Source organism: Lissotriton vulgaris, chromosome 3_1 (genome assembly GCF_964263255.1).
Source record: "Lissotriton vulgaris chromosome 3_1, aLisVul1.2, whole genome shotgun sequence".
Taxonomy (NCBI): domain Eukaryota; kingdom Metazoa; phylum Chordata; class Amphibia; order Caudata; family Salamandridae; genus Lissotriton; species Lissotriton vulgaris.
This window is the reverse complement of record NC_141689.1, coordinates 1435581056-1435609026: the sequence shown is the minus strand read 5'-3', so window position 1 is coordinate 1435609026 and position 27971 is coordinate 1435581056. Positions and strand designations below refer to the sequence as shown.

Here is a 27971-nt window from a genome sequence, read left to right as displayed (position 1 = left end):
CTGCTTAAATGTAATTAGGGCAAGGTCCCCGAAAAAAAAGGCACAAAATGTAGAATTTAGAATGTTACATTTTGATTCTGCATATTATGCCTGATTTTCAAGTTGATATCCCATCCTATTCTGCACAACCTAGAATCAAGACCTGTATGAAACAAATTAGGAAGACATGTGTTTAAAGGCATTACCACTCTTACAATTACATTTGATGTCAACAGTAATGCTCTATAAGCCTCTGCTTGGAATCTGTAGTCTTGCATTGGTAAAGAAATACAATGCACTTTCAGGTTGTATGCGGGGTTCACACCTGGAGGTGCTTAAGGCAGCAATAATATTGGTTCCCAAAGCATAGGTTTGTGCAATGTAGATTGTTTTTTTCCCAGCAAACAGTAATATGTCAGCCTATTCATAGACAGTAAAGAGGGAACCCCGTCTTGACCCCACGGTATATTTAGATGCTGAAAGAGTCTCAGATAGGCTTCTCTCGACCGACACCTGGCTGCCTCCGTGAGTGAATACTTAATAGTTGTTGTGCGTTTTTCACTCATTAAACTGTGGCGGTGGGAGTAAAGTATGCAAATCCACCTGTAATTGGTGCAGAAGATGGGAGGCTGTAATAAGTATCTTGAATTATTTGTGAAAACAGTGACAGGCACTGACATCCTCAAATGACAGTAAAGTCAACATGGGTCACAGAGGAGCCTGCAGTAGCAGAACAGGACGTAAGAACAGGTTTTTAGGTTGTCCCGTTTATCTGTTCGTCTTACTCTTCTCTGGGCCCGATTAACAAAAAGGAACCCTACATTTTCACTCAGAGAAGCGCTAGCCCTCATTGGCGCACATTTCTGGTTTTCCCTCACAAAACGCAGCTGCAGTATGACTCGAATGGGGCACCACTCATAGCTCCCCAGGCCTTCTAGTGAGTCATGTGAAGCTCTTTCGATGCTTCCATGTCCCCAATGTGTAGTTTTACATAGTGTAAAGTTGCACACTGTGGAAAAGCAGCCCCATACAAAAAATGCTCATTTTTTCACCAGGTTGAAAAACATTTTTCCCTTGTGAGAAACCCCTTACCCTCCATCCATACAAACTTTGGGGGTGATCCATTTCACTTTCCAAATGTGAAAAGGCTTCTCAAGTCCTGTACCTGAGTAAAACCCTGATCCTTTCTGGGATGGGAAGGGGTTCAGAAAAGAGTCTGTGAACATCCACATGCGTGCAGGTTTTTATGAACTCTTAGTTTGACAAGACAAACCACTCTTTGGTCTTTCCAGTCCCCACCGGTTCTGTGGGTTTTATTGCTGTGTAATTATAAGAACTTGTAATGCAGAATTATGCAGTAGTAAAACCATCCATACCTGAAAGGTAATTTGTTGTGGATGCCTGACAGACAACAACTGAGCGGTTTAATGCTATAAATGTAGGTTTATGACTATAAATGGCTTTGTGATTTTTGCCCCCTGTCTATCTCTCCACACAGGTGACCATGCATAGATCTCTGACCTCGGCCCAAATCTTCTTTCATTTTTGCTGGCAAATGGCTCCTTGTAACGTTGAAACAACAGCAAACTACACCCAGTAACTTCACAGGCTTGTCTAACCGAGAATCCAATTCATCCTATAAATTGTCTTTCAGTACACACATAAATTAACACACATAACCGTCCGATATAGTGTCAAAGAACTGTACACTAGAAACACCTTTCTAGTTTCCTTCTTGAGGAAAGTGCAGTCATGAGGGTCACTGTTAGGAGGAAAGAACCACTAAGGGCAGAAAAAGACCACTTTGCAATGTTGGTTGTACTTGACGCAAGAAGATGTATGAGGCAGGAGCTGATAAGTAATGTAACTATGGCCCACATGCATCAAGCTAATTTGCGATCGCAAATGTTGGGAATCGCATCAAAATGCCGTTTGCGATCACAAAAGAGCTTCCTCCAATGCATGAAGCAACTTCGCAGAAAACCTCACTTTTCGCTAAATTTGCGATTTCTTAATCTCCGAATCTGTAAGAGCAATTCTGTATTACGGAATCGCAACTAAGAAATCGCAAACTCATATGCAACAAACATTCGCAAATACAGAATAATGCAGGGATCGCAAATTGCATCTCCTAAATAAGAAGAAATCATATGAGGTTGTAAAAATTTCACATACTACAAATCAGGTGTGAATCATTAGCAAACTACTTAAACAGTCCCAGAATGCATCAGAGTGTCTCACAATGGCAGCACTCTAAGTCATAGCGAGGAGGATGAGGCTAAAAGCAGCAGCACAGAGAAGAAGGATACAGAAGAGAATCTTCAGAGTGCGCGTCACTTTGCTAGGGCAGACGGAGGAAGAGATATATGATAAATATATGCTGAATGCTGTCACAATCTTAGATCTAATTGCAGAGTTAGACCCAATACTGCAGCGTCAGACTCGCAGGACGCAAGCCATCCCCACCCATGTGCAGGTCTTATGCTCACTGCATCTCCTAGCTTCTCGGACCTTCCAGGGAGTAATTGCAACAGCTGGCGGTGTCTCTCAAAGTGCCCTATCGTGCTTTTTCAATGCTTTCCTAAATGCCATGTTGCAGAGGATACACCACCACATTAGGTTCCCCACAACACCACAGGAATTACTGCAAACCAAATTAGATTTTTATCAGGTTGCACAATTTCCACATGTCATTGGTTGTATTGATAGGACGCATGAGCCGATATGTCCGCCCTCAGTGAATGAACTTATCTACCGTAACCACAAATCATACCATTCACTGAACATCCAAGTAAACTGCAATTCAAAAACAATAATCACAGACATAGTGGCAAGTTACCCTGGCAGTGCACGACTCCTACATCTTCAGGCATAGTGGCATACACAGACGTCTGCTGGCGGGTGATTTTGGAGAAGGCTATTTGCTGGGTAAACAGATGTAATACTGTCTTGCACACCTGTCCGCCTTGGTGACACATAGCAGTATCTAATGTATGTCTATTTTTCACATCTTGTATGTGATAGTGCATATGCTGCAAGGTCTTTCATTCTCACTCCCTATCTGAATCCAGCAACACGAAGGGAGCAGCGATACAATCATGCACACATTGCGACACGCAATGTGATTGAGAGGACATTTGGTACTCAAATCCAGGTTTCGCATCCTCCACAAAACCGGTGGGGCTTTACAGTATAGGCCGGAGACATGCTAAAAAATTATCGCTACATGTGCTATGTTGCACACCGTTGCCACCAATAGGGGCATTCCCCTGGAAGACTCTGATAGCGAGCCAGAAATAAACATCCAACCAAGGGAGCCACACCAAGGAGCACACGGTCCAGATGCAGCAGAGGGAAAGCAGTGACGGGCAGAAATCACTCAATATTACTTCTAAGGTGAGTAATCAAGACACAAAAAAGACATACCCTATGCACACACTCGGTAAGTATACGAAGGTCAGAATGTGACCATAAGCAATTTTACAATAAAGTGCAGAGAAACAACCATAAAATACAAAGTAATAAACAGTTGGTACAAATAAATGGACGTGTATTAACAAAACAGTCTTGGTCTCCTTATTTAATATATTACAGCTTGTGAACAACCAGCCGACACGTGTTTCATCGCATCTCGCGAATCTTCAGTACAGCTTGCTGACTTCTCCTTTGAGTGGTTATATGGTTGTCCACTCACCCAGTTGCACCACCCTCTACCATATCCTACAGTGCTTCCATACTGGCAGTGCGCCCATTCTCTGACTTCTAAAAACCATTTTTCCTCTAAACTGAGTAATCAAGACACAACACAGTATTTTCATCAAGGTTTATTCTGTTAGGTGGGTAGTTGTGTTGATGCACACATACCATTGTCAGACAAGTGCAGTGTGGGTGCAGACAATTCAAAAGTAATTGCCTTGGCACTGCAAAATCAGTGTGAAAGGGAGTCATATATCTGGTTACGTCATCAGATTGGTACAGGTCCAATTCACTACTTTCACCTGCCACACACTCCTGTGGCCCTGTTTGGAGGCTCTGCTACCCCCATCATTGACCCCTCTGTGCCGGCTTGACTCCTGGTACTGAGCCTCTTATCATGTGACACAGATACCAGTAGGCTGCTCAGGCTGGAGCCCTCCTCACTGTCCCCCCCTGCATGCATGAGGGCTTCCACTAGCTGCTGCAGTCTGTAGTCCTTCCACAGCAGTGGTGACCTGGATGAAGCCCCTGGCAACATCCCCGCAGCAGTGGGCCATCTCCACCTGCATGATGACTGCCCACCTTGAAAGCTGAGCTGGGGTGTGACTCAGTCTATTGATGGCCCTGGCATAACTTTGCATGCGTACCATGGAAGTCTGACGTCTCCTGCCATTTGTAACATGCTCTGCCTGAATGTCCCTGCGCATAAACTCATTGGCAGTCGCAACACGGTCTAGTCTCTCATTGTTCGCCCTGTGCCCTTCAACTACTGTAATAGTTAGCTCTTCCAGGCAGTCATGAATGCCACCCATGTGTCTTGACATTTTTCCCAGTTGGCACTGTATGTGACGGATATTTTTCCCTTGCAGGCGCTGGACCCCCAGCATCTGGCACTACAGGACACTTGTGATGGATTCGCCATCATCATCAGCAGGCGTGGGGATTGCTCTGGGCCTCCACCTGTGGAACTGCACGGAAATGCGCCGCATTGTTGGCTCTGGTGTTGGTGATGGTGGAGTATGTGCAAGCTGCTGTGTGTGGGATCATGTGTTTCTGTGCTCATCACTCTCCAAATCAGGGAGTGGTTGTGCTCTTTTCCTGCGGTGAGTGGGAGCAGGTATGGGTGAGGATGGTGGCATTTCTTGTCCCTCATCATGCTGTTCCATGTCTCCCTCGAATTCGTGGTTGTCAGCCACACACCACTATCATGCGCTGAATCTGTGATTGGAACAGTGCAAGTTCAGTTAGTTTTTGTTTGCACTTGTTTTAACATTGCGCCTGCGCAGTTATATTAAATCTACTTCTGTCATGTTCAAAGACTACTGTTGTCAGTTCCTTGCTGTACTCTGCTGCACTAGAGCTTTGTTGGTCCCTCCATGCATTGCCCTTACATTTGTCTGCATACAACTCCCTGAATGCATTAGGGTGTTGCAAGTAAAAGGTGGACTGGACTCAGGTGTGTTACACTACACAGGGTATGTCTTACCTTGGGAGGTGCCTGCATGTCCTGAGGTGTCGATCTGTGTCACACCAACAACTGCCTCTGGCTGCAAAGTGGATTCCACCATGTCCTCCAGTAGGGTGGTAGGGCTCTCGCTAGATGGTCCCCCTCCTGTTTTCTTAGCTGCGGCTGGCCTGTCTGCCACCCTCTCTTTGGCACGGCTGCAAAGGTCATACCATCTCTTTTGCAGGTTAGGTATGTCACAGTGTGTCACCCCCACAGTATTTACCTTGGCTTGTATCCCAAGCCAAATCTTCCTCTTCACTGAATCTGCAACATGCAGGGATTGTTTCACAAACAGCTGGTCATGTCTCTGGACAACTTCCTCAGTGAGGATTTGAAGTTCCTTGTCACCAAACTTGATTTTTCTCCTCCTGCCTTCTCCTTTTTGTTGTGCCTTTTCAGTGGCCATGGTGTGTTTGTTTTACAGCTCCTGTTCAGCAACACTTCCTCCAGGGTGTGCTCCTCCTCCTCCTCCTCTCCCTGTGTACAGGTGTGTTGAATCAGTGAAAGACTTCCTGGTTTGTGATGTCATCACAATGCTGCAATATGGGTAAATCGCTATTTCCGGTAACTGTGAATTCGCAATTACAGTTTCGGAAAATACAGAACTGGTAACGATATTTGCAATTGTTACCGAATAGCCCATATTTACCGTTTTCATTGCTGCATTCGATTTTGCGATTCCATAATAGCTATTACCTAATTTTCGTTATTATGGAAGAGGAAATGCAGTTTTTGATGCATATGGGCCAACATTACCTTGTTTCAGGGTTGGGTAACATTCCACCATACACTTTCCAGGCGAGAAAACCTGATAGGAAATACTACTGCAGAAAAAGGGAGCAAAATTCAGGGACAAAAAAGCATCAAAGAGGGCATTGAATGTGCTAAATAATAGGGACTGGAAGTGTTGTAATCAGGACCACTGGAATTATGCGATTGTGAGGCCACTGCCATTTTCGCATGATTATAGATTTGTTACATTTGCCACACAATCCATCAACTACCTCATAATCTGCATATTTTAGCAACAAAAAAAATTGTTTCTACCCTAAACGGTTAAAAACTTACTAAAAACGCAGTGACATTGGTTGCTGTGCAGTGGAAGGCACTTTGCAAAGCTGGACTTGCCACTTTTCTGTTGCTTGTTGCTATAATTGGGTATTAAACTGGTACTAATTAAGTGTAACCAATGCCCAGAGAGTGTTACCAAGTTTAAAAACGATGAAATAATGAAGGAATACCATTACAAAATGTGCTGCATTATGCCCCATAATTTACTTTTTCTTGCCGCATAATTTACCCAATCCTGCTGTCTAATATGGCCCTCTCCTGACACATAATTTCAGTGACCCTGGTAGTAACGCATCCTCCTCTAACCAAAGCCTCCATATCAATGGAGTTGGCAGGAAATGACATTACGGGAAAAAAGCTTACAACCATCATGAATTCAAGAACTCCTATCACATTGGAGAAACGACCATCTTGAACAGGAATGGATTTAGGGCTATCTACAACTGCTTCTTCAAGAGAAACGTTTTTCCTATATGACAGGCATAAGAAGAAAAGATTTTGTTTGACATAATTTGTTTCCTCTGCTTCACTAGCTGATGCCTCTGCTTTACATGTGGAACCATCCAGGCTGCTGCTTCAACAGGAACACCACTGCTTACTGAGCAGAGCAGCAATAACAAAAGGACAAATATGCACTGCTTTCTTAAGTAGATACAAGCTTACATGACCATTCCACTAGCTCAGGTGAGATTTGTCTAAAGATGTAACACATATCCACTCTTGAGGATGTCACATGATAAGACATCTAGTTGTGTAGATCAACACAGGTACTTCAACTGGCCTCTATCTAGCAGGTCATGAGATCACAAATGTAAATTTCAATTAATTGGCATCTACATTTTATTTTGGTTCCATCAATGACTATGTGGTGCTAACAATCTTCACACTATAGGAACATCTGTGACACTGACTTTGTTTTCATTCTCAGCAGATTCAACTTTCTTGAACTCAATGTAGGTGCTCTGTTGTTTTCTTTGCACCCACAGCACCCACAGCAGAACATAAGAGTCTGCCTGACTGGGAATATCCAGAGAGAGGGCTGGTTTGTAATGCACAGAGTCTGACTCTTGAAGACCTGTAGATATCTGAGAGAATTGAGGGCAATACATATATTTAGCCCAACCAGGAGGTCTGACCTGCAACTGCACCCAGCTCAATTAAGTATGGCTGACTATGAAACTCAGTCAGTTGATCAGCCCTGCAGCAACTTAACAGCACTTATGACACATGGTCTGTACATTCTAAATACACATGCCCTTCACCCTTATTTGTTCGCCACTCCATTCAATGTAGGCACACTGAAGACGATGAAGTCAATCCACTCCGGGGCCCCCAAAAACCCCTGCCCCCACCACATTTTCAACAGAGCCGCCGACACCATCGCACCATGCTCTGCCACACCATAAACCACTCCCTCGCAACTGCCTCGTTCCCTGACGACTGGAAAAAACTGAGATCAACCCCCTCCTGAAGAAACCCTCGGAGGACCCCACGGACTGAAAAAACTACAGACCCATCTCCCTGCTACGATTCTCAATGAAAGTCATTGAGAAAACCATCAACAGCCAACTCGCCATATTCATCGAAGAGCACAACATCCTCGACTCCTCCCAATCCGGCTTCAGATAAAACCACAGTACAGAAACCGCCCTTCCCGCCGCTACAGACGACATCTGTACCTTACTGGACAAAGGAGAAACAGTTCCCATCCTCCTCGACCTGTCTGGGGCGTTCAACACAGTCTCTCCCCGCACCCTAATATACAGACTCCGCGACGCAGGGATCCAAGACAAGGCCCTTGACTGGATCCGCTCTTTTCTCTCTGGCAGAACGCAGCCGGTCAGACTCCCCCCATTCCTCCCGGACCCTACACCTATGACCTGCAGAGTCCCCCAGGGGTCCTCCCTCAGCCCTACGCTCTTCATCCTCTACAGGGCTCTGATCGCCCCCATCGTCAGAACCTATGGACTCAACATTGTGTAATACGCAGATGACACCCAATTCATCCTCTCCCTATCCAGCGAACCCAACACCGTCAGGCACAACATTTGAGAAGGCATGGAAGCCGTCCCCAAATGGATGAAAAACAGTTTCCTACAACTAAACACCAACAAAACAGAAGTACTCATCATGGGCCCAAACCCGACGCCTGGAACAACACCTGGTGGCCCCCTGCCCTCGGAAGCCCACCCACCCGCGCGGACCACGCACGTAACCTAGGAATCATCCTGGACTCAGAGCTCAAAATGGGTCATCAGATCAACTCCGTCTCATCCTCCTGCTTCCACACTCTCCGCCTCCTATGTAACCCCTTCAAATGGATCCTCCTCGAACACAGAAAGACCGTCACTCCTGCCCTGGTCACCAGCAGGCTCTACTACGGCAGCGTACTCTATGCAGGAATAAACAAAACCCTCGCCCGTTAGCTACAGAACATCCAAACGCCGCCGCAAGACTGGTCCTCAACCTACCAAGACACTGCCACATCTCCCAGCACCTGAGCACACTCCACTGGCTCCCCATCAAAGCTAGAGTCACCTTCAAGATGCTAAGCCACTCTCACAAGGACCTTGACGATACTGGACCAGCATACCGGAACAGCCAACTCAAATTCCAAGCACCCCAAAAGACCCTACGATCAGCCCAGCTCTCCTACACCATGGTCCCCCACACCAGAAAGACCAGATCGAGAGGCCGCTCCTTCTTCCGCATGGCCAGAGCCTGGAACGACCTTCCGCTCCACCTCAGACAGATAACATTGCACCCCATCTTCACAAGAAACCTCAAAACCTGGCTCTTCGACAGACTCCCTCCTTGTAAATGAGTAGTAAGCTGAATTAATTGCCCTTACTCAGTAGAATTACATCTGGATTGCTTGGCGTGGATGCAGAGGAGCTGCTCCTGACAGAAAGGACCAATGACTAAGCCCTACTAGGAAGATGAGTGAAGGAGCAAGCCTGACTGTGATCCATGAGCATCTGCAACCCGGTTGACTTTGGCTGAACCTAAGATGCAAGATTGTCATCTGCACCACAGAGTGGTCAAGTACATTCCCTAAAGACCTAATGACAGGGCTACATGCAGTTAAACACAGGGTGATCATGTATTGACCGGGCAAGATGGAGTCAGCATGAGTCCACGCCACTCAGCCGCTCACGCCGGGCACATCAGCTATCGGCTATTGGCTATCCGCTATGCGGACTGCTCTACGATGCTGAATCAGAAAGTGTGTAGATCGTTAGTGACCGGGCTCTTATTTCGGACGGCCGAGACCGAGATGGGCACCGAAGAAGAGCCCGGGGTGTTCGCCTTCGTAAGAGAGCTCCTAAGGTTAATCACCCGCTGGTTGTTTTGCTATATTGTTGTCTCGGCGCACTCTTCGTCCTCCTTTCACTTGGTGGTATGGCCGAGAGAAAGAAGGCAGCGGAGCAGGAACCGGATCATGTCGACCAGGGACGCTAAAGCCAGGAAAGACAGCAAAGTGAAAACTGACCAAATAAGCGCTGCACTCGGAGACGCTGGATCGACAGAGAACCTCCCCAAAGGTAAACGGGAGGTTAGTGCCCCTAGGGAGACAATGGGGAGACTCGGGGGGGAGGAGCCCTAAAAGAAGGTGCATGACTCCAGCCTTCTGTAGCCAAGTTCTTCTCAGGAGTTAAGGGGCCACCTTTAGCCATAGATTCCACTTTTGATTCTACACTCCCCCCTGAGAGTGAGCCCGAAAGCTCATTGCTGGCCAAACTAGGCGATCTGATCCTCCAGCAGCAGATAACTACCCCTGAGTTAAACACTGAAATGGCTACCCCAGGGGGGCAACGGGACGGCCCAGAAGAACTGACACTGGCCACTAATTCTACTCTCACCTCAGTACCCACGGAAGGAAATAATAGGGGTTTAGGTGACTCGGGAGATCCAACATCTTTTGTCTATGCTGCTCCAATGCTGTATTTAGCTCCAATATTACGTGCTCCAGAGAAACAGCTCAAACCTGCTACAGCCGGTATCGATAACTATATCCGTAGCCTGGAAGCTAATTCTGGCCCCCTAGCTCCATGGACTCCGATAGCCAGGCGGTGAAAATGTTTACTCTGTGTCAGGTGGTTCTGGGTCTACAACAGATGAGGGCGGATCCAACACAAGAGAAGACAATAGCATTGATTCTTCTAAAGACACTGGTACAGTGCAGTGCCTGAAGAAGACAAGAAGCAAGTAAAAAAGGCGCAGCCAACTTAAGTTGGACTACGCAGACTCACAGATGTCATATGCCCTCGACAAGGATGCGGCTCAGGCAGCACCCTGGGAGAATTTAAAAACCACACCAGATGCCACGGCTGTGGCAGAACCATCTTTAGCTTCTATCTTAGCCTCAATTAAGGAATTTCTATAGGTGGTTCGCTCCGATAGTCATTCTGCTAAAGGGGCAGCCAAAAAACTAAAAGGGGGCATGAGAAAGCTAAACAAAATTTGTACTGACATCAGAGATAGCATCACCATGGTGGAAGGCAGCACAGAGAGCTTAGAAATGGAAGCCTCCGTTTTAAAAGACCAAGGTTCCTCTAACGCTGCATGTCTGACGGACTTAATGACGAATATGGAAGAGCAGGAAAATCGACAATGAAGGAATAATCTTCGTCTACTTGGTATTCCAGAAGGAGTGGAGAGGAGGATCCAAAGCGCTTTATAGTGAAACTCCTGCAAGAGTCCTTTCCTGACCAATTGAAGTGGAACTGGGACCGTGAATTTTAGCGAGCTCATCGCTTCTCTTTCAAACTAAAACAACGACGTGATGGCAGCAGTTGTTCTGGAGGAAAACCAAGGGCTTTCCTGGTGTTTTTGGGGAATTTCCTCCTCAGGACAGCTGGTCTATGACCAAGCCCATCTGAACTCTAAGAAGGCCTCTAATGGGGTGATGTTTTTTGCTAAACCTGACTTTTGCCACTCCACAGTGGAGCGGAGGTGGCGCCTGCATCAACTAATTCCCCCCTTCCAAACAGCTGGGAGCCCAAGTGTATTTAATGAACCCTGCCAGCCTGAACGTTATTTTAAATGGGGCTTCTCAATTTTTTTTGTCTGAGATCAAGGCTGGGGAATTTTTGGGTGAAATCAAAGCAAAAAAGGGCTCGAGTTAAAAGGCAGATGATTTTCCCCCGCCTATGTGAAATCTCAAAATATACTGTTCTCTCATCTTATTCTTTTTTTTATTTTTCTCTTTTTTTTCTCATTTTGGCTAGTTTTTTTTTGGTATTTATTATTTGTCTCATGCGGCGTATTCACAGAAGGCTTAGATAGATCAGCCATTGAACTTGTTCTTTTTTTTCTTTCTTGATTCTTTTTTTCTCAGTTTTTTCTTTTCTCAAAGAACTGTTATAGCTGAAACTCTCTATACTTGATCTAATGGCATGACCTAGAGGAGGGGACCCATTTCTGACAACCATCACTCATGGTTTTCCTGATTGCCTTAAGTTGGGGGGGTGGGCTGGAAATAGCTAGGAGATGGAGGGACTAAGGGCACTTGTCACTATTACATTGTTATTGGTGAAAGCAAATCTTTACCTAAGGTTAAGTGCTTTGAATGGGCTAAAAAATGGAAAAAGAAAGTTTTCTTTTTTGCACACAGGATAAAATCGAATGTACCTTTGACCAGGTGGGGGAGCACAACCTACATATTGTTTAAAAATGGTCCAATAGACAAAGGGGCATATTATCAAGGGGGTTTAAAAGCCAAGAAAGCGGAGATAAAATTATCTCCCTAATACCTAGCTGTCGGCAACACCAGTTAGCGACAGCTAGTAGGAGATAGCGACCATCTTGGGCCCCGCTGTGCATGTCAGTGATATTTATCACTAATGACATGCAAAGTGGGCGTGCCAAGATGTTAGCTACTGGAAACAGTCGCTAACATCGCTATCTCCTATTACCAACTTTTGGAGATATTCGCGCTAAGCGCGAATATCTCCAAAAGCTAACACCTGCCCCTGAACAGTTCTTAGCCATGTTATCCAATGGTAGGTGGAAAACATGGCTAAGAGCATTAGCTCGGTAATGAATAAATATCGCTGACTTTTCAGCAATATTCATGCATTTCGGATGATTTTTATTGCTTAGGAGATAAACCTTGATAATAGCAAGGTTCCTAAGCGATAAAAATCGCCGCAGCTCGGCGATAAAAATATCGCCGCTAAACCAACATAGCAATAATTATCGCTAGTTGTTGGTAATATGCCCCTAAATGTTTAAATGAATAAGCTAAGCACCCTCAGAATTGTTTCAGTTAACATCTGCGGTTTGAATGATGCCCTGAAGAGACAGAAAGTGTCACAGGGTCTGCGCTCACCGGGGGCTGATATTGTCAGCCTCCAGGAAACGCATATTGAGGGATCACATAAACATTTGTTGACCTCATTGGGATACAGAGTCCTAGGGGGGATCACACAAGGTGCAAAAATAAAAGGTGTGGGGGTCATGGTAGAAAGCAGACACCCATTAAGATCTACTTGTGTGAAATCCGACCCTTTGGGAAGATGGGTTATAGCGGAATGTTGTTTATCTCCAAACTTTTCTTTTACTTTATGTTCCATCTACTGGAGTAACACGGATGACTCCGGAGTTTTTAATTTGATCTCAAGGGAACTTGCCCATGGCCCGCCCCCAATTATTATTTGTGGGGACCTTAATATTAGTCTGCCCTGTAACTGGAAAGCTGAAGACCAATGGACCTATATTGGCAGGAAGCCCTAAGTATATTGAGCAATATTAAGCCTAATGCAAATTCATTGGTTTCGCAATGTGTGGGCTAGCCTAAAATCTACTCTGCCGGGATACACCTATTTTTCTGCCCCGCATCTTTCCCTAGCAAGATTAGATTCTTTTTTGGTTTCATCCTCTCTGCTTCGAGATTGCTCTATAGACATTGCCCCGCGCTTTATGTCAGACCATAACCCACTTATTGTAAGCATCGGAGGACTTGGAAATTGTAGAGAGATCCTGAATTGGAGTTTTGTAAAAGATTTGTTGCATGATGCTGGATACCAAATGCGCATGCAGGTATAGATCCAAGAGATTCTTGAGTTAAATATAGGAACAGCCTCAATTATGATGGTATGGGATGCACTAAAGGCGAGCATCCGGGGGAGACCCTCAGGTATTCTATCAGGAAAAATAAAAAAGAAAAGATTCAGATTTCGGAACTCCAAGATAAGTTAACAAAAGCAAAGGAAAAACTAACTCATGCAGTTCAAATAGGGGTGGAAATAGAAATTGCTCAACTTTAAATGACAGTCTTTAAGGCTGAAATTGGGTCAATAATTGTGAGTAGGTAGCAGGTAAATGGCCGTCTGCACGGGAGAAAATTTATGAGTGTAGTGAACTCATCAGCCATTAACTGTCTCTCAGAACCAGACATCAGGTTTCCGCCAACGAAATACTCTCGATCGAACTTCTAACTGGAGAGATTACCAACAACCGATTAAAATCCAAAGGGCATTCCGAGAGTCTTATCAGAATCTCCATTCTGAGAAGAACAGCAGTCCAGCAGATTTGAGAGAGGACGAGATCACTAAATATCTAGATAAAATCGCCCATTTCAACTTAGTGCTGAAGACCGTGACCAACTTGAAGAACCTCTTACTTGGGAGGACAACGCCAAAGCCCTGCTAGTCTGCCAGATGGGAAGGCTGCAGAGACTGACTGTATCCCCAAATAAAGGCTATCTTCACTTCACTGGTAGTCTCTATGTTTGACGAGGCTTCTCCACCCACTTCCTGGTCCAATGCTAGAATCGTAATCGTACCTAAAAAGGACAAGTCACCACTTGAAATAGATTTGTACTGGCTGATTACTCTCATTAATTGTGATTCGAAGATATTCTCTAAAATGTTTGCAACTAGACTATCTTGAAGAATTGAACCCCTGGTGTCGGAATGGCAACACAGGTTCTTTCCCAAGAAAGACACTACTGAACACATCTGACTGACCATCACATTATTTGACGTCACTCAGGTATCAGGAGACGCGATGTCGTTAATTTTATTAGATGCTGAAAAAGCATTTGACCGAGTGTCCTGGCAGTTTCTCTGGGACTTAAGGAGACCCGGAAACCAGGGACTATGTTCTGCACAGCCAATTGGCAATAAAGCCTATAAACTCATTAGTGAATGTTAAATGCACTTTTATTCATGTATTTATAGCAATTTCATTGTATGATTAGAACTTCATAATTCTAACTTCATTAAAGACAAAGTATCTCATATTTCATTGTACACAAAACGTAAGTATATCATGACAATTTGTGCAAAAATGTATTCATCATACTCAGTAACCATAAAGTACAAAAAAAAGAACCCAATGCATTTCGGGTTCACACTGAACTCTTCATCATGGGTTGTAATAACTCTGGTAGTTGTAGTAAGTCTTCAAGGGAGTGCGGTTCTGGTGTCTACAACAAAATTCACAGTTCGTAAAAATTAGAAATCTGAAGGTTAACAGTTTCAAGGACTGCATCATACACATGTAATCACCTTCACCAACTATCTCAAGGTTTGCATTCTCCGTATTATAAATCAATAAATGCCCAAGAATTGATGTGTGCCTCATATTTAATCAGTAACCTCTCAGCATGTGTACCGAGGCCAAGAAACCAAGTAAATCCCCTAAGTGCATGAAGTGGTGAGTATCATCCAAAGGTGAAATGTGGTGAATAAAATTAAAAGAAAATACGTGAAGAAAAATGTGAAGAAAAACATTTTTTATGTGAAAGGAAATTACCTCCCAATTATAGAAGGTCTAGTTCATCGTGTACAAGCCAAACACTCGACAGTTTCGTGAGTGTATTCTGAAAGTAAATGTAGGTCAACTCAATGTGACTGATCCGTAACATTGCAAGTATGCCAAAGTTAATCAAATACGAAACTAAAAAGTAAATGCACGTACCACTTAATAAACTCCGTATCAAATCCGAGTATAACTTCACTGACGAAAAATGTTAACGTCTGTGTGTCGTCTGAAAATAAAAAATATATTTGCTGTGGATGTTCTAAAAACCCTAGTGAATTCCGTACTATCACAATTATGCATATGGGACAAAGCGTCTCCCTCTTACCTAATGGCGAAAATCTCTTCTCTAATGTGATTAGGTATTGAAAGATGACATCCGTTCTATGTTGAGCAGGTTACCACCTGAGAAAAAATGTATGTAAACCTCAGTAATCTCCTCGAGGAGCGTTGATAAAAATAACTGCTGTATACTAATTCCTCTAGTCACTGGGGACGTACTATAAACGACCGTTCCTGATGGCAATTCGCCCTAGTCTCCACAGTTGATCCAAACATCAAGATGCCGAGCCGGCGAACAAGCAACAATTTGAAGTGGCGTGTTCCGCGTAACTAATGATAATAGAAAGCGGACTATAGGGGTCGAGAGGCCCGGTCCAAAATGGTGGTCACATCGCGTTCATGTTATCAGGGTTCGAGACTCCTGACCGAACTATTTGGGTGAAATGTGTGGAGTGTGTAAATAAAATAAAGAAAATAAGAACGAAAACTTAACTAAAAATGTGAGGCATCTTTGTTTTTATATTATGAAGAATGCAATCTTACCCCGTACATTCTAAATTTGCAAGGTGATTTATAAAAAGCACAACAGTTCATAGTGGTCATTGAGACCCCCGGGATAACTGTACCAAGTTTTTTGATCCATTCTCTTTCTTTACGTGCTAGTGTGGTATGAATGTCTGTGCCCGCTGTTGGCGTAATGTGTTCTAGAATGGTAATCTGAGTTGAGGAATAGAATGGGCACTGTTTACCCAGTGTGCTGCCAATGATGAATTCATGTTTTTATTTCTAATACGACTCTTGTGTTCAACTATTCTAGTTTTTATTTTTCTGCTGGTCCGTCTAACATAAACTAGACCACATGGGCACTTTATGGCGTAAATAACATTTTCAGTGGTGCAATGTGATGAGTGTTTTAGAGGTATGGATTTTCCAGTTTTCGGATGTGGGAATTCTTTGTTTACAATAACATTTCCACATTGTCCGCAGTTGTAACATTTGCGCATCCCTTTATGTTGTGACCCTCTTGGTCTGCTTGTCAGTTTTTTTAACAGTTCTCGTAGATTCTGCGCTCTAGTGTGAGCAAATAGTGGAGGCTGAGTAAAAATATCTCGAAGGTCTGATTCATTCTCAATAAGTTCCCATCTCTTCCGTATAATGGTTTTGATTAAAGGAGCCTGCGATGAATGTTTCAGTACAAAAACCTCTCTTTTGTCTGAGGATTTAATTTGTTTTTTTTAAAGTTCCTTTCTACTTTTTTTGTCCACAATCTTCTTTGCCTCTTGCAAAGTACTGTCAGGATACCCTCTCCTCTTGTAATTGTTCATCTGTACCTTAATCTGTGCTTCACATGTGTTCTCATCCGAGGTAATTCTCTTGATGCGCATCATTTGTGATACTGGTAAATGTTGTTTCAGTGACCAAGGATAGCTACTGGAAAAATGTAATGCACTGTTCACATCTGTCGGTTTATGATAAACTCTGGTTTCCAATCCTTCAGTTGTTTTTAAAATTTCAATGTCTAAGAAATGTATCCTCTGTTCATCAATCTCAGATGTAAATTGTATCCTGTTATTGAATGTGTTCAGTTCCAAGATACATCTTTCCAATATGCTCCTGGGGCCTTTCCACATGACCAGAATGTCGTCAATGTATCTCAAAAAATGTATTGCATGTTTTCTCCACTCAGAGTGATTCAGTATATGCTGGTTTTCAAAATGTGCCATGTATGTGTTCGCGTATGCCGGTGCCCCTGGAAAGCCCATTGAAGTACCAGTTCTTTCAACGTAGAATTCCTCTTGCCAACGAAAATAGCTGTGGTAAAGGGCAAAGTGCAGTAATTCTAGTAAGAACACACTTAACTCTTCCTCAAAATTAGATTGTAAAAGTCTCCATTCTGTTGCTTCTAACCCTTCGCCGTGAGCTATGGACGTATATAACGCCACCACGTCAATAGTGCATAGAAGAATATCTTCATGAAATTCATTTTTGATGTTTTCAAGTTTTTCTAAACAATCTGTCGTGTCCCTTACATATGTTGACCATGATTGGACAAGTGGCTGTAGGTGGTAATCGAGGTAATAACCCAAGTTCTCATGAATGGACCCGCATCCTGCTACTATAGGGCGAAAAGGTGGATTGTTTCTGTCTTTGTGCACTTTCGGCAACATGTATATAGTGGGAATTTTAGGATGCTGATTAAACAAAAATTGTCATGTTTTAGTGTCAATGACTCCCATCTCTACTCCCTTGTCTAGAATAGAGGTAAGAATTTGCTGAAATTCAAGAGTCGGATCCTGTGTCAGATGGATATACGTGTCTTCATTCTGAACATGTGACTTTACGTTCTGGTGATAAAATTCGGTGTTGAGGATCACCAACTCTCCCCCTTTATCTGCTGGAAGAAAGGTAATAGAGGGATCCTGTTTAAGTTTGTTTAAAGACCTCCAATCACGTGTTGAGAAATTAGAATAAGAGGATTTCTTGTAATTAATTTGTTCAAGATCTTTCTTTACAAGTACCTCAAAGTTGTCCAATGTTTTGTGGGATATTGGTGAAAGGAATTTGCTTTTAGGTTTGAATTGTCTTTCAGAAGAGTCAATGTCCGTAATGGCTTCATTAAAAAAAAACAACGTAACCTCAATTTTCTCATAAATTTAAATAGGGACACCTCTGTCTCCAATTCATTTGAGTTATAGGTTGGTACAAAAGATGATCCTTTGTTCAATATGTTAAGCTCCATGTTATTCATTGACTTCTGTGAGATGTTGATGATTAAGGATTCTTCTGAATCTATTTGTTCTTCGCTTCCCTTCTTGGTCTGCCTGTATCCACTGGTCCAGTCTTTTTTGTGATTTTTTCCCCTGCGGATCCTCCGTTGCCTGTGATTGTTTTGTCGGGTGGTTGTTTGTCTCCCTGGCCTCCCTCTAAAAAGGCTGTCCCGATGAAGAGCTCGCTGCTGTCTCATTTCTGGTTCTCCCTCCCGTTTGTGACATGGATGCAGCACTTGGTCTATGCATCGATAAATCTTGATCCATCGCGACACTTTCTTCTGATGAAGCAGTCCCTGGTTTCTTAAAGGCTCTTTTCTGGGCGTAGTTGTCAGCCCAGGTATAAACTTCATCCAGTTTATAATCAATTGTGTCCCTCTTAAATTTGCGTGTTTTGCATTCGTGCACCTCTCTAGCATGTATATCTAAAGTCCTATTGATGTCTTCTAGAATCTTGGTCCATTCCTCTTGTTCAGTTTTATTGGATAGTTCATCTTTGAGTTTGTCTATGTCCAGGGTTAATTCCCTCAAAACACTTGATATCTCCTCAATCAATAGTAGTATTAAATCCAACGAGCACTTGTTGAGAATCGCGTACCAGCGTGACATAAAGGCCTTGTCGAATCATGGGGCGAAGGGCGATGCGTAGTCCCCGGGGAATCCTCTTGACCTTGTGATATTCAATGAGTGTTGTGGCGTGTAAACGCTGATTGATTTCCTTTTTCATGAGGTATTCAAGTTGCCGTAATTGATTAGTTGTAGACCCAGTGGTCGAACCGAACTCTCTCACTCCTTTAACCAAAGCGTAAATGGTATCAGCTTCATCATTTGTGTATGCTTTAGTTGCTGCCTGATTTGTTGTGATACTCGAAATATCTTGCCACATCATTTATGGGGTGCTAGAACCACGGAGTGGTACTACTTGTAAGAAACGTGAAATATGGGTGGGTCTGCACACCTATTGTAAACTCAATTTGTTCAAAATTAAAGAACTTTAACTCCTATTGTTAATGTGTGAGCGTGCATAAACATTTGGGAAGAGTACCACCCCCCCTATGTAACATGTGTTTTAAGGAGACCCCGGAAACCAGGGACTGAGGGGCATATTACCAACAACTAGCGATAATTTTTGTCTCTAACTTGTTTAGAGACAAAAATTATCGCCGCACATCGGCGATTTTTAGCGCAGATAAACCTTGCTATTATCAAGGTTTATCGCAAATGCGATAAAAAACGGCCGCAATGCATGAATATCGCTGAAAAGTCAGCGATATTCATGCATTATCGAGCAAATGCTCTTAGCCATGTTATCCACCTCCCATTGGATAACATGGCTAAGAACTGCTCAGGGCAGGTGTTAGCTTTTGGAGATATTCGCGCTTAGCGCGAATATCTCCAAAAGTTGGTAATAGGAGATAGCGATGTTAGGGACTGTTTCCAGTCGCTAACATCTTGGCACGCCCCCTTTGCATGTCATTAGTGATAAATATCACTGACATGCAAAGCGGGGCCCAAGATGGTCGCTATCTCCTATTAGCTGTCACTAACTGGTGTTAGCGACAGCTTGGTAATAGGGAGATAATTTTATCTCCGCTTTCTTGGCTTTTAAAGCCAAAAAAGCGGAGATAAACCCCCTTGATAATATGCCCCTCTGTTCTGCACAGCCAATTGGCAATAAAGCCTATAAACTCATTAGTGAATGTTAAATGCACTTTTATTCATGTATTTATAGCAATTTCATTGCATGATTAGAACTTCATAATTCTAACTTCATTAAAGACAAAGTATCTCATATTTCATTGTACACAAAACGTAAGTATATCATGACAATTTGTGCAAAAATGTATTCATCATACTCAGTAAACATAAAGTACAAAAAAAAGAACCCAATGCATTTCGGGTTCACACTGAACCCTTCATCAGGGGTTGTAATAACTCTGGTAGTTGTAGTAAGTCTTCAAGGGAGTGCGGTTCTGGTGTCTACAACAAAATTCACAGTTCGTAAAAGTTTCTCTGGGGCGTCATGAGAAGGATGTGTTTAGGGCCAAAGTCAATACAAGCTATTCAAGCCATTTATGTTTACCCTACAGACAGTGTATGAATAAATGGGAAGCTAACTGAACAGTTTGAAATTTATGGGGTACTCGACAAGGGTGTCCTTGCTCCCCACTGCTCTACGCTCTATAAATAGCTCCTCTGATTAAAAAAAATGGAAAACAACCAAGCACTCCAGGCAGAGTTCCCAGCGGGGGCCCGGTCAGGTCCTCAAAAGCTAGAAGCAGTAAGAAGACTGCTTTCCAACTTACACGTATCTCCAAGGACCAGTCTCACGGCATAACCTGCTCAGGCTCATCCAGGGTAGCGGCGTAGGCTCTGGTAAGAGCATGCTATTGGCGCAATCCGGGTGGTCTAGGAGAAAGATGAGCCACTCATCAGGGATGAATCTATGCAGGCAGAGGGGGCAGCTCTCTCAGTGAGGCCGCCGATGATGCCAAAAAAGATTCACAGCATGGGTTCATGTTGAACAATCCAGCAAGCAGCTTGTCTCCTCCATAGGGATTACAGAGGGAAGACTGCCTTCCACGTACCTCATGGGGCAGGCTCTCTGGTTTTCCTCACAGCCCAACCTGGATCTGATTTATCCCGTGGAGCAGCTCAGGGACCAGGGACTCCAGAGAGTAGCCCGGTAATCTTCGAAGAAATTACTTCTTCGCATTGAAAAAATTGAAAAATCCCCCTTCATTCATCTGCAAAGTAGGTGCTGGTTACACTCTCTGTGTTGAGGTCACTCAATGGAGCTAGCCAGGCTCCGATGGGAGCTGAGGCAGAATTCTTCACATTCTCATCCTTGGACACTGTACGCATCCCTCACTGTCTGGTCTAGCAGCTTATCTTCCTCGCTTGGTGTAGTGAGAAAACATAAACAATCCATGTGCACAAGTAACCTGGGCCTACCCGCATTCGCAGCTGAGAAGTAGGGCCAGACAGACACAAGATGAAACCGTGCTCACAAAATGTAGTTAGAGTAAAAGGGAGTCAATGGCCAATATACAATCTCTTTTTTTTTCAAGTATAAAATTTAAACACCAGAAAAAAAAGATACGGAGATAAAACAATGTCAAACCCCGTGCCCTCCCCTCACCTACCTCCCCATACGTATAGCAAAACATTTAGCACTAGATAGAGAGAACCAATTACATCTATTCTCTAGTTAACTTTCCATATTTTCCCCCTTTTTACCACCTTCTCTTCTTCCCTACTCGCTCACCCCCTCTCCTTATACCCTGAATTCTTCTCAACCCCTTTTATCTCTCTTCATCCTCCCATTCCTCCAGTAATGCTGCTCAACCCTTTATCCCTCCTTGGTAATACCTTTCTTTTCTCTCCCTCAGACCTAGCAGAACCATATTCTTTCTTCAACTACCCTCTAGCCCAATCCCCCCACTCTGCCTGGTGCCTGTCCCCATACATTTCCTTCTCCTAGCATACAGGACCCTTCCAGCCCCTTCTCCTCTCTTCTCCCCAAACCTCCTGCTAGTCCATGACTCCTCTCTTTCCCCTCCCTGCATTCCACCCTCCCTCCTCGTTCCTCACCTGTCTCCTCCTAAACTTGATCTCAATTCTTCTCCTCTGTTCAACATCCGCAAAGATAACTCTCTTTCTACCTGAGATGCACCAACAGCCTCTCTCAACCACCATCTATCTTCACCTTTTACTCTTGCACCCCAATACCCCCACTGCCCCCCCATCTCTCCCTGCCCTCCCTCGCCAATTGCACTCCCTTCTGTATCCATCAAGCCACCTAACATTCCGTGCTCAGCCCTACTCTCTCTTGGAAACAAATTAGGATTTCTCATCTCCTCTTTCTCCCAGCTTGAAACTACCATCTCGCTCTTAAACCCTAAGATACCCACCTTTCCAGACAACCCCATTCCCTTGGCAAATACTCACTTCCCCAAACTCCCGAGGAGTACCTTGCTCCCGCACCCCAAAAAAGCCAATCACAATCTGTCTTCTGCAGACATCGCTAACTTACTGGCTAGTTGCAAGACTTTTAACACCACTCCCCTTTCACTTTCCTCCCCAAGTAAGTCTACTCTGTGCACTATTCCGACCATCTCTTCTGTCAGAACTAATCATCAGCCTCATTCTACCCTGGCACAATCTTACAAGAACATTATCCCTATCACCCCTAAAAGCCCAAACGCCCCCGCCACCAGAACAGTCTTGTCAGAGTTGCGCTGTGTGTTCCACAACTGCAGATCTGCAATTAAACACAAACTGGAAGTTTCTGACACCATCATTCTCAACAATCTTGACATTCTCTTCCTCACTGAGACCTGGTTCAACAACACTTCTCATACCATGTTTGATCTTCTCTTACCCTCCGACTATTCTACCTTTAGAAATGACAGACCAGACAAAGTTGGGGGAGGTGGGGAGGTGTTGCAATCATCTTCAGAAACTCCCTTCAACTTAAGGCTTTTCCTAACAGCTCCCTCCGTACATTCGAATGCCTGTCTCTGGAACTTCAAGTGCAACACTGCTCCCCTTCAGATTTCATGTCATTTATCACCCACCTGGTGACTGCTCTTTTTTTTTGGAGGAACACACGACTTCATCAGCGACCAATACTCTCAAAGTGACAGACAGATTTTCCTGGGAGACTTTAATCTTCACTGGGGCTCTTTGGAAGATTCTGGTGTCAATAGGTATGCCGCTTTTCACTCAGCAAACAATCTTATCCAACACTGCACTGAAACAACACACTCTAAGGGTTCAATTCTGGACCTTTTTATATCTAAATAAAACATGCTTACTATTGCTATCCCTATTCAAGTAGACTGGTCTGACCACTTCCTCATCCCCTTCTCTCTTTACCTATCACACTCTAAAACTCTTGGCCAACCTAAAAGGACTACTACCTGGTTACGTAACACCAAAAACATTGACCTTGACACTCTTTGTGATTCTGCTATGCTATCGCTTCCAAGGTCAGACCCTAACTTGGATATCAATGATCTTACCTCCCAATGCTTCTCAGTCCTTGTAGTCGAAATTGATAATGTCACTCCACTTCAAAGCAAAAGGAAAAGGTCTATTCCTTCAACACCATGGTTCAATAAATCCCTTTATAAAGAAAGGAAGAACCTGAAAATCCTGGAGAAACAATGGAGACAATCTCCATCCACCACTAATCTTTCTATTCTAACTTCAGCAAGATCAAAATACCACAAACACATCTCCATGAAAAAGCATCACACTTCAGAACCCTCCTCGACTCAGCCAAAAACAGCCTCAAAAAACTATTTGACCTCATCAAAAATCTAAACTGTACTCCCTCAACCAGCAAGCCTGATTCTCCAAAGAAAGCAGCAAAATTTGACATATTCTTTGATGAAAAAGTTAAATCCCTGGTGGATCAGACCATTCATCTTAGTCATTTGGCAGGACTTTGAAGTCATTTCTGAAGATGCCCTCCACAAATGCATGCTCAAAACAAAACCCTCTAACCATTTGTTTGACTCCATCCCTAGTGATATTGCCATTGATTTCTACACCCATACTCTTTCCTATTGGACCAGTCTGGTTAACATCTTCCTCAGCCAAGGCTCCCTTCCTGTTGCCCTTAAAACACTTTTTAGAAAATCCACAGCTGATGCAAATGGCCTCAGAAACTTCCGCACCATCACTAACCTCCCTTTTCTTCCAAGAATCACAGAAAGATGTGTAGCGAAACAACTTTCCCTACATATTAAGGATAATTATCTTCTCGACAATTTCCAGTCTGGTTTCACTTAAAACACAGAGCGGTGGCAAGAGATCTGGGAAATGTTACAGCAAAGCATGGTTACTCTATATCCTGTAGATACCCACTAACCTACAGAATTGTTAGAACAGTGGTATAATTCCATTGCAGATGAAAAAGCCAAAAGTTTGGAGGCCAAAGTGATGGTACAGGATTTTGATTTCGTTGCAATAGCTAAGTGGGCACACCAAACATGTGGCGACCTGGGAGAGAAAGCCACCAACAGGTGGGTAGAGAATAGCGGGATGCATATTCCCCTATGTTTGATCAAAACTGCGATTATGCAATGTCCCATTGGTCAGCATTACAGCATAGACAAGTTCAAAAGGCGGTGAGAGGTCAGCTAGGTAGGGGAAAGCTGCCAACACAGATATGGCAGACCAACTACATTGACCCAATGCCAATTAGTCAGGGATCTCAGTATACATGTATAGTGATGGATACATACTCTGGCTACTTCATAGCCTTTCCATGTGAAAGCGCCACTCAGCAGAATACTTTAAAATCATTGAATCTACTTATTTAGTATTGTGGTATTCCATTGCTGATACAAAGTGATAATGCTTCACATTTCAATGGCAAATTGGTGCAGGATTATTGTGCACAGCACAAAGTAGAGTGGATATATATATCATATCCATTACTCCCCGCAGGCTGCTGGCCTGATTTAGAGAACGGATGGATTGTTGAAAGCTCCACTGAAACAACTGTCAGATGGGTCATTAAAAGGTTGGAGAGATAACTTGCATGACACATTGTCGATTTTAAACAGCAGGCGCTTGAAAAATGCAGAAACTAATGTGAATGTTGATACCATCTTTGCAGATTCAGCCTCACATGACCAGGAACACTATTTAGTACTGGGCAACAACTCCTGGAGTCTTAGCTTCATATTGGCCCCCCCCAGACGCTGCAGGTCTTGATTTACATTCTTTACAAATTCACAGACTGAAATCCAGAGATATAGCTTTAATTGAAACTGGAGCTGGAATTCAGGTGCCCTCCAACATTTTGGATTAATTGCCCCTTGCTATAGGCTTGCCTTGAAAGGCATCCAAGATTGAGAGGGGTAATAGACTCTGATTACCAAGGATAGATAAAAGTGATATTGTTGAACAGTGGAGTCACTGATTTAGTAGTGCAACCCGGAGATCAAGTTGCTAAGATTTTCATCATGCCAGTATATGGAGGAATTGTTAAGAGGGGGAATGCCCCAGCCCTTCTTACTGTACAAGGATAGGGAGGGCTTGGCTCCACTGATAAGAATCCAGGAGCGAAAGTGTGGATTGAATGCTCAGTAACCCTCCTGAACCTGCTGAAATCATAGCTACAGAAAAAGATAATATCTTAGTTGTAATGAGACCGGGAGAGGAGAAATGGGAACATGTGCCTGCTGATAAATGCTAATGGTGAAAATGAATAATACTAGTTTGTTCTCTCTTCTTCTAGATCACAGCATGGCGTGTTTATGTCCTGATTGCATGGTTTGGACTGTATTCGGGTATGTTCGGAGAAGACCGGGAGGTTCTAGGTATACCCAAGCTAAGGGACTGAACCGCCAGTATCAAATAACAACATTATTACAGCAACCTGAGAACATGTGGACTTACTTGGCACAAAATGTGCTCAACATATCCCATTTCTGTATGTGGAAAATTAAGAGCACCCTTTACATTATCTCCACCTGTTTAGTTGCTGTACTCCTGGTAATGTTCTATTACACATCCTTAATGCTACCAATACTGATGAGGAGGTGGAGGAGACCGATGTCAGAACTAACCCTGGGCGTAGTGCGTGTAGTCGCGCTACACAAAGCTACCCAAAGCTACGCACAGATGTTCTTGCACTACGCAAGCTACACGTAGCTGCTTGTCGCGCCCGTTCGCAATGAGTTTTTCTTTTTCGCGAGCGAGTTGTGCGTGTTCGCAGCGCTGTTTGCGTGCTCCGGGGATAGTAGCTTGCCAACATACCCATGCTGTCGCCTATGCGCCTATGTCCCGCTCGCTCGCGATGCCTCAATTCCTGTTCCGGGTCGCGTATAGGATGTTCGCGCAGCGCATGTCATGTTCGGGAATGCTATTTACTTTTTCGCGTCCACTAGTGCGTGCTCGCGGGAAATATCGAGCAAACTTACCCACATGGTCGCGATGGGCGCGGCCATCTTGTTTTTTCACTCTATGCTATGGTTCTGGGCCTAGTTTTCTATCCTTACTTAATCTTTGCAATCCTTAGTTTTTTACACAGTTTTTCTTACTTTCATTTATTTATCATCTATCTCTCTCTGTCCCTTAGTTTATATTTTGCATTTTATTTCTACTTTTACTGTGTTTTTTTGTTTTTCTACTGTTTTATTTTACTTCTTTCTTTAAGCTCCTACTTCTTCCACCTAACTTTATTTTTTCCTTATAACTTTTCTTTTCCGCCTCCACCCCAGAACCAAGGCCAAGGGCAGCAGTACCGGCTCCAAGGGAAAGGCGCCTGCGCCCAAGAGACAGCTGCCTAGCGGCAGAATGCACCCTACAGGGGTGCAAGCCCGGCGGCTTTTTGGAGAGGCGGAGGTGGGCCTCCTTGTTTTGTTTCATCCAGCGCCACCTCCCCATGACCCTGGCAGCAGGCGGCAGGCCAGGCTCTGTGTGCGCCAGGCAGTGTTTCGCTGCTCAGGAATCCGACGCGCCCACACCCAGCTGGCCCACCGGTGGTCAGACATCCGGGAGCAGGACCTGTTGGACCTGCTAGTTGTCGAGGTTGCGGGGCTTGGTGAGTAGCTAATATATAGTAGTATAAGTATTGTGTATAATGTTTTGACAAATAACACAATTACTGGTGCTTAGATTGCAGGTAAATTACGTTTCAAAATCTTCTGTGATTGTAGGACACAGATGCTCGGTGCTACTCTTACTTTTTTGAAACTTTGCGCTGGCTTGGGCTGATTAATGTAAGAGTTTACTTTAGAGAACTGAAGTTAGTTAATACTATTGCTAGAGAGAGTCTAGTCCTTCCATTGTCCTTCTGTGAAATAGTGGTGGGTGAATACTAGGTTTACTTAGTATTAGTTCTTTTTTTTTTACGGTCTGTATGATGCCTCTTCTGTCACTGAGTGCTGCTTACCCCAGTCCTCTGTAGAACCTTTTGTAGTTTATTTAGTGAGTGGTAGGCTTAGAATTGTCAGTCAGTAGCAGAACAACATCAGACGCAAGTTCACAACCAACCAACAAATTGGTGTATGTACAAATTTATGCACGTGTCCTCCATCTCATCTATGCATTTTTTAAGGCAAAAATATAATGGAAATGTAGACTTACTGAACAATTGGCCAGTCTGGAATAGGTGGTCTTGGTCAGGTGGTACTTAGGCTTCGTTAGTATTCTGGAATCAGAATGATTATGGAACATTTGAATAGTGTTCATAAAGAGCCTGGCCTGCCGCCTGCCGTTTAAAGTTGAAGAGTTCAGCAGAAAGCCGTTTTTCGGTAGATAGAATCTCTTGATCAAGGGCATCAACAACCCTGGTGATATATTTGTCCATAGTTCCCACTATGCTTCCACAGTCTTTGTTAGGGATTAATTTAGCCCCTTTTACTTGTCGTGGTAACATGGTTGTGTCAGCCTTCACCCCAAAGTCACAGCAAGATATACAGAAGCTTTCGTGATCCACCTGCTTTCGCCTATAGCATATTGTAAGGACGCCGTGTGTGAAAATACCTTGTAGTAGACGTTAGGGATACGTCCCCGCCCAGCCAGGACGCACGTGAGTTCCAATTTCACTGCTGGGCCTATCAGCCCTTTGGACTGTGCATCAATTAAGCTAGGACTAGCCGATGCACAGATTAAGATTCTTTCCTGGAATGTGGCGGGATTGAAGAGTAAATTGCCCATCCCTGAATGGGGTACCTTCATGGCATCACATGATATTTGCATGATACAGGAAACTTGGGCGCTACAAGAAAGTATAGTGCCGGGTTTTGCTACTTTTGATATTTTGGCAACAAAGGGAGGCAGGGGAAGGCCCTTGGGAGTGCTGTCAATCTGGGTGGGCACCCATTTGGGAGTTCAGGCTACACAAATCCCAACTAATTCACTAGACGTCCTGT

General features: G+C 43.9%; 1 protein-coding gene across 1 annotated transcript; it reads right to left on the bottom strand.

Moving 5' to 3' along the window:
* Window positions 1-2755: 2755 nt before the first annotated feature.
* On the bottom strand, window positions 2756-5588 carry LOC147728010 (myb-related transcription factor, partner of profilin-like). Its single transcript, XM_086963715.1, has 2 exons — window positions 5162-5588; window positions 2756-2775 (listed from the first exon to the last, which is right to left on the bottom strand). Exons 1-2 carry the CDS (start codon window positions 5586-5588, stop codon window positions 2756-2758), a joined length of 447 nt encoding a protein of 148 aa, XP_086819841.1.
* Window positions 5589-27971: the final 22383 nt, after the last annotated feature.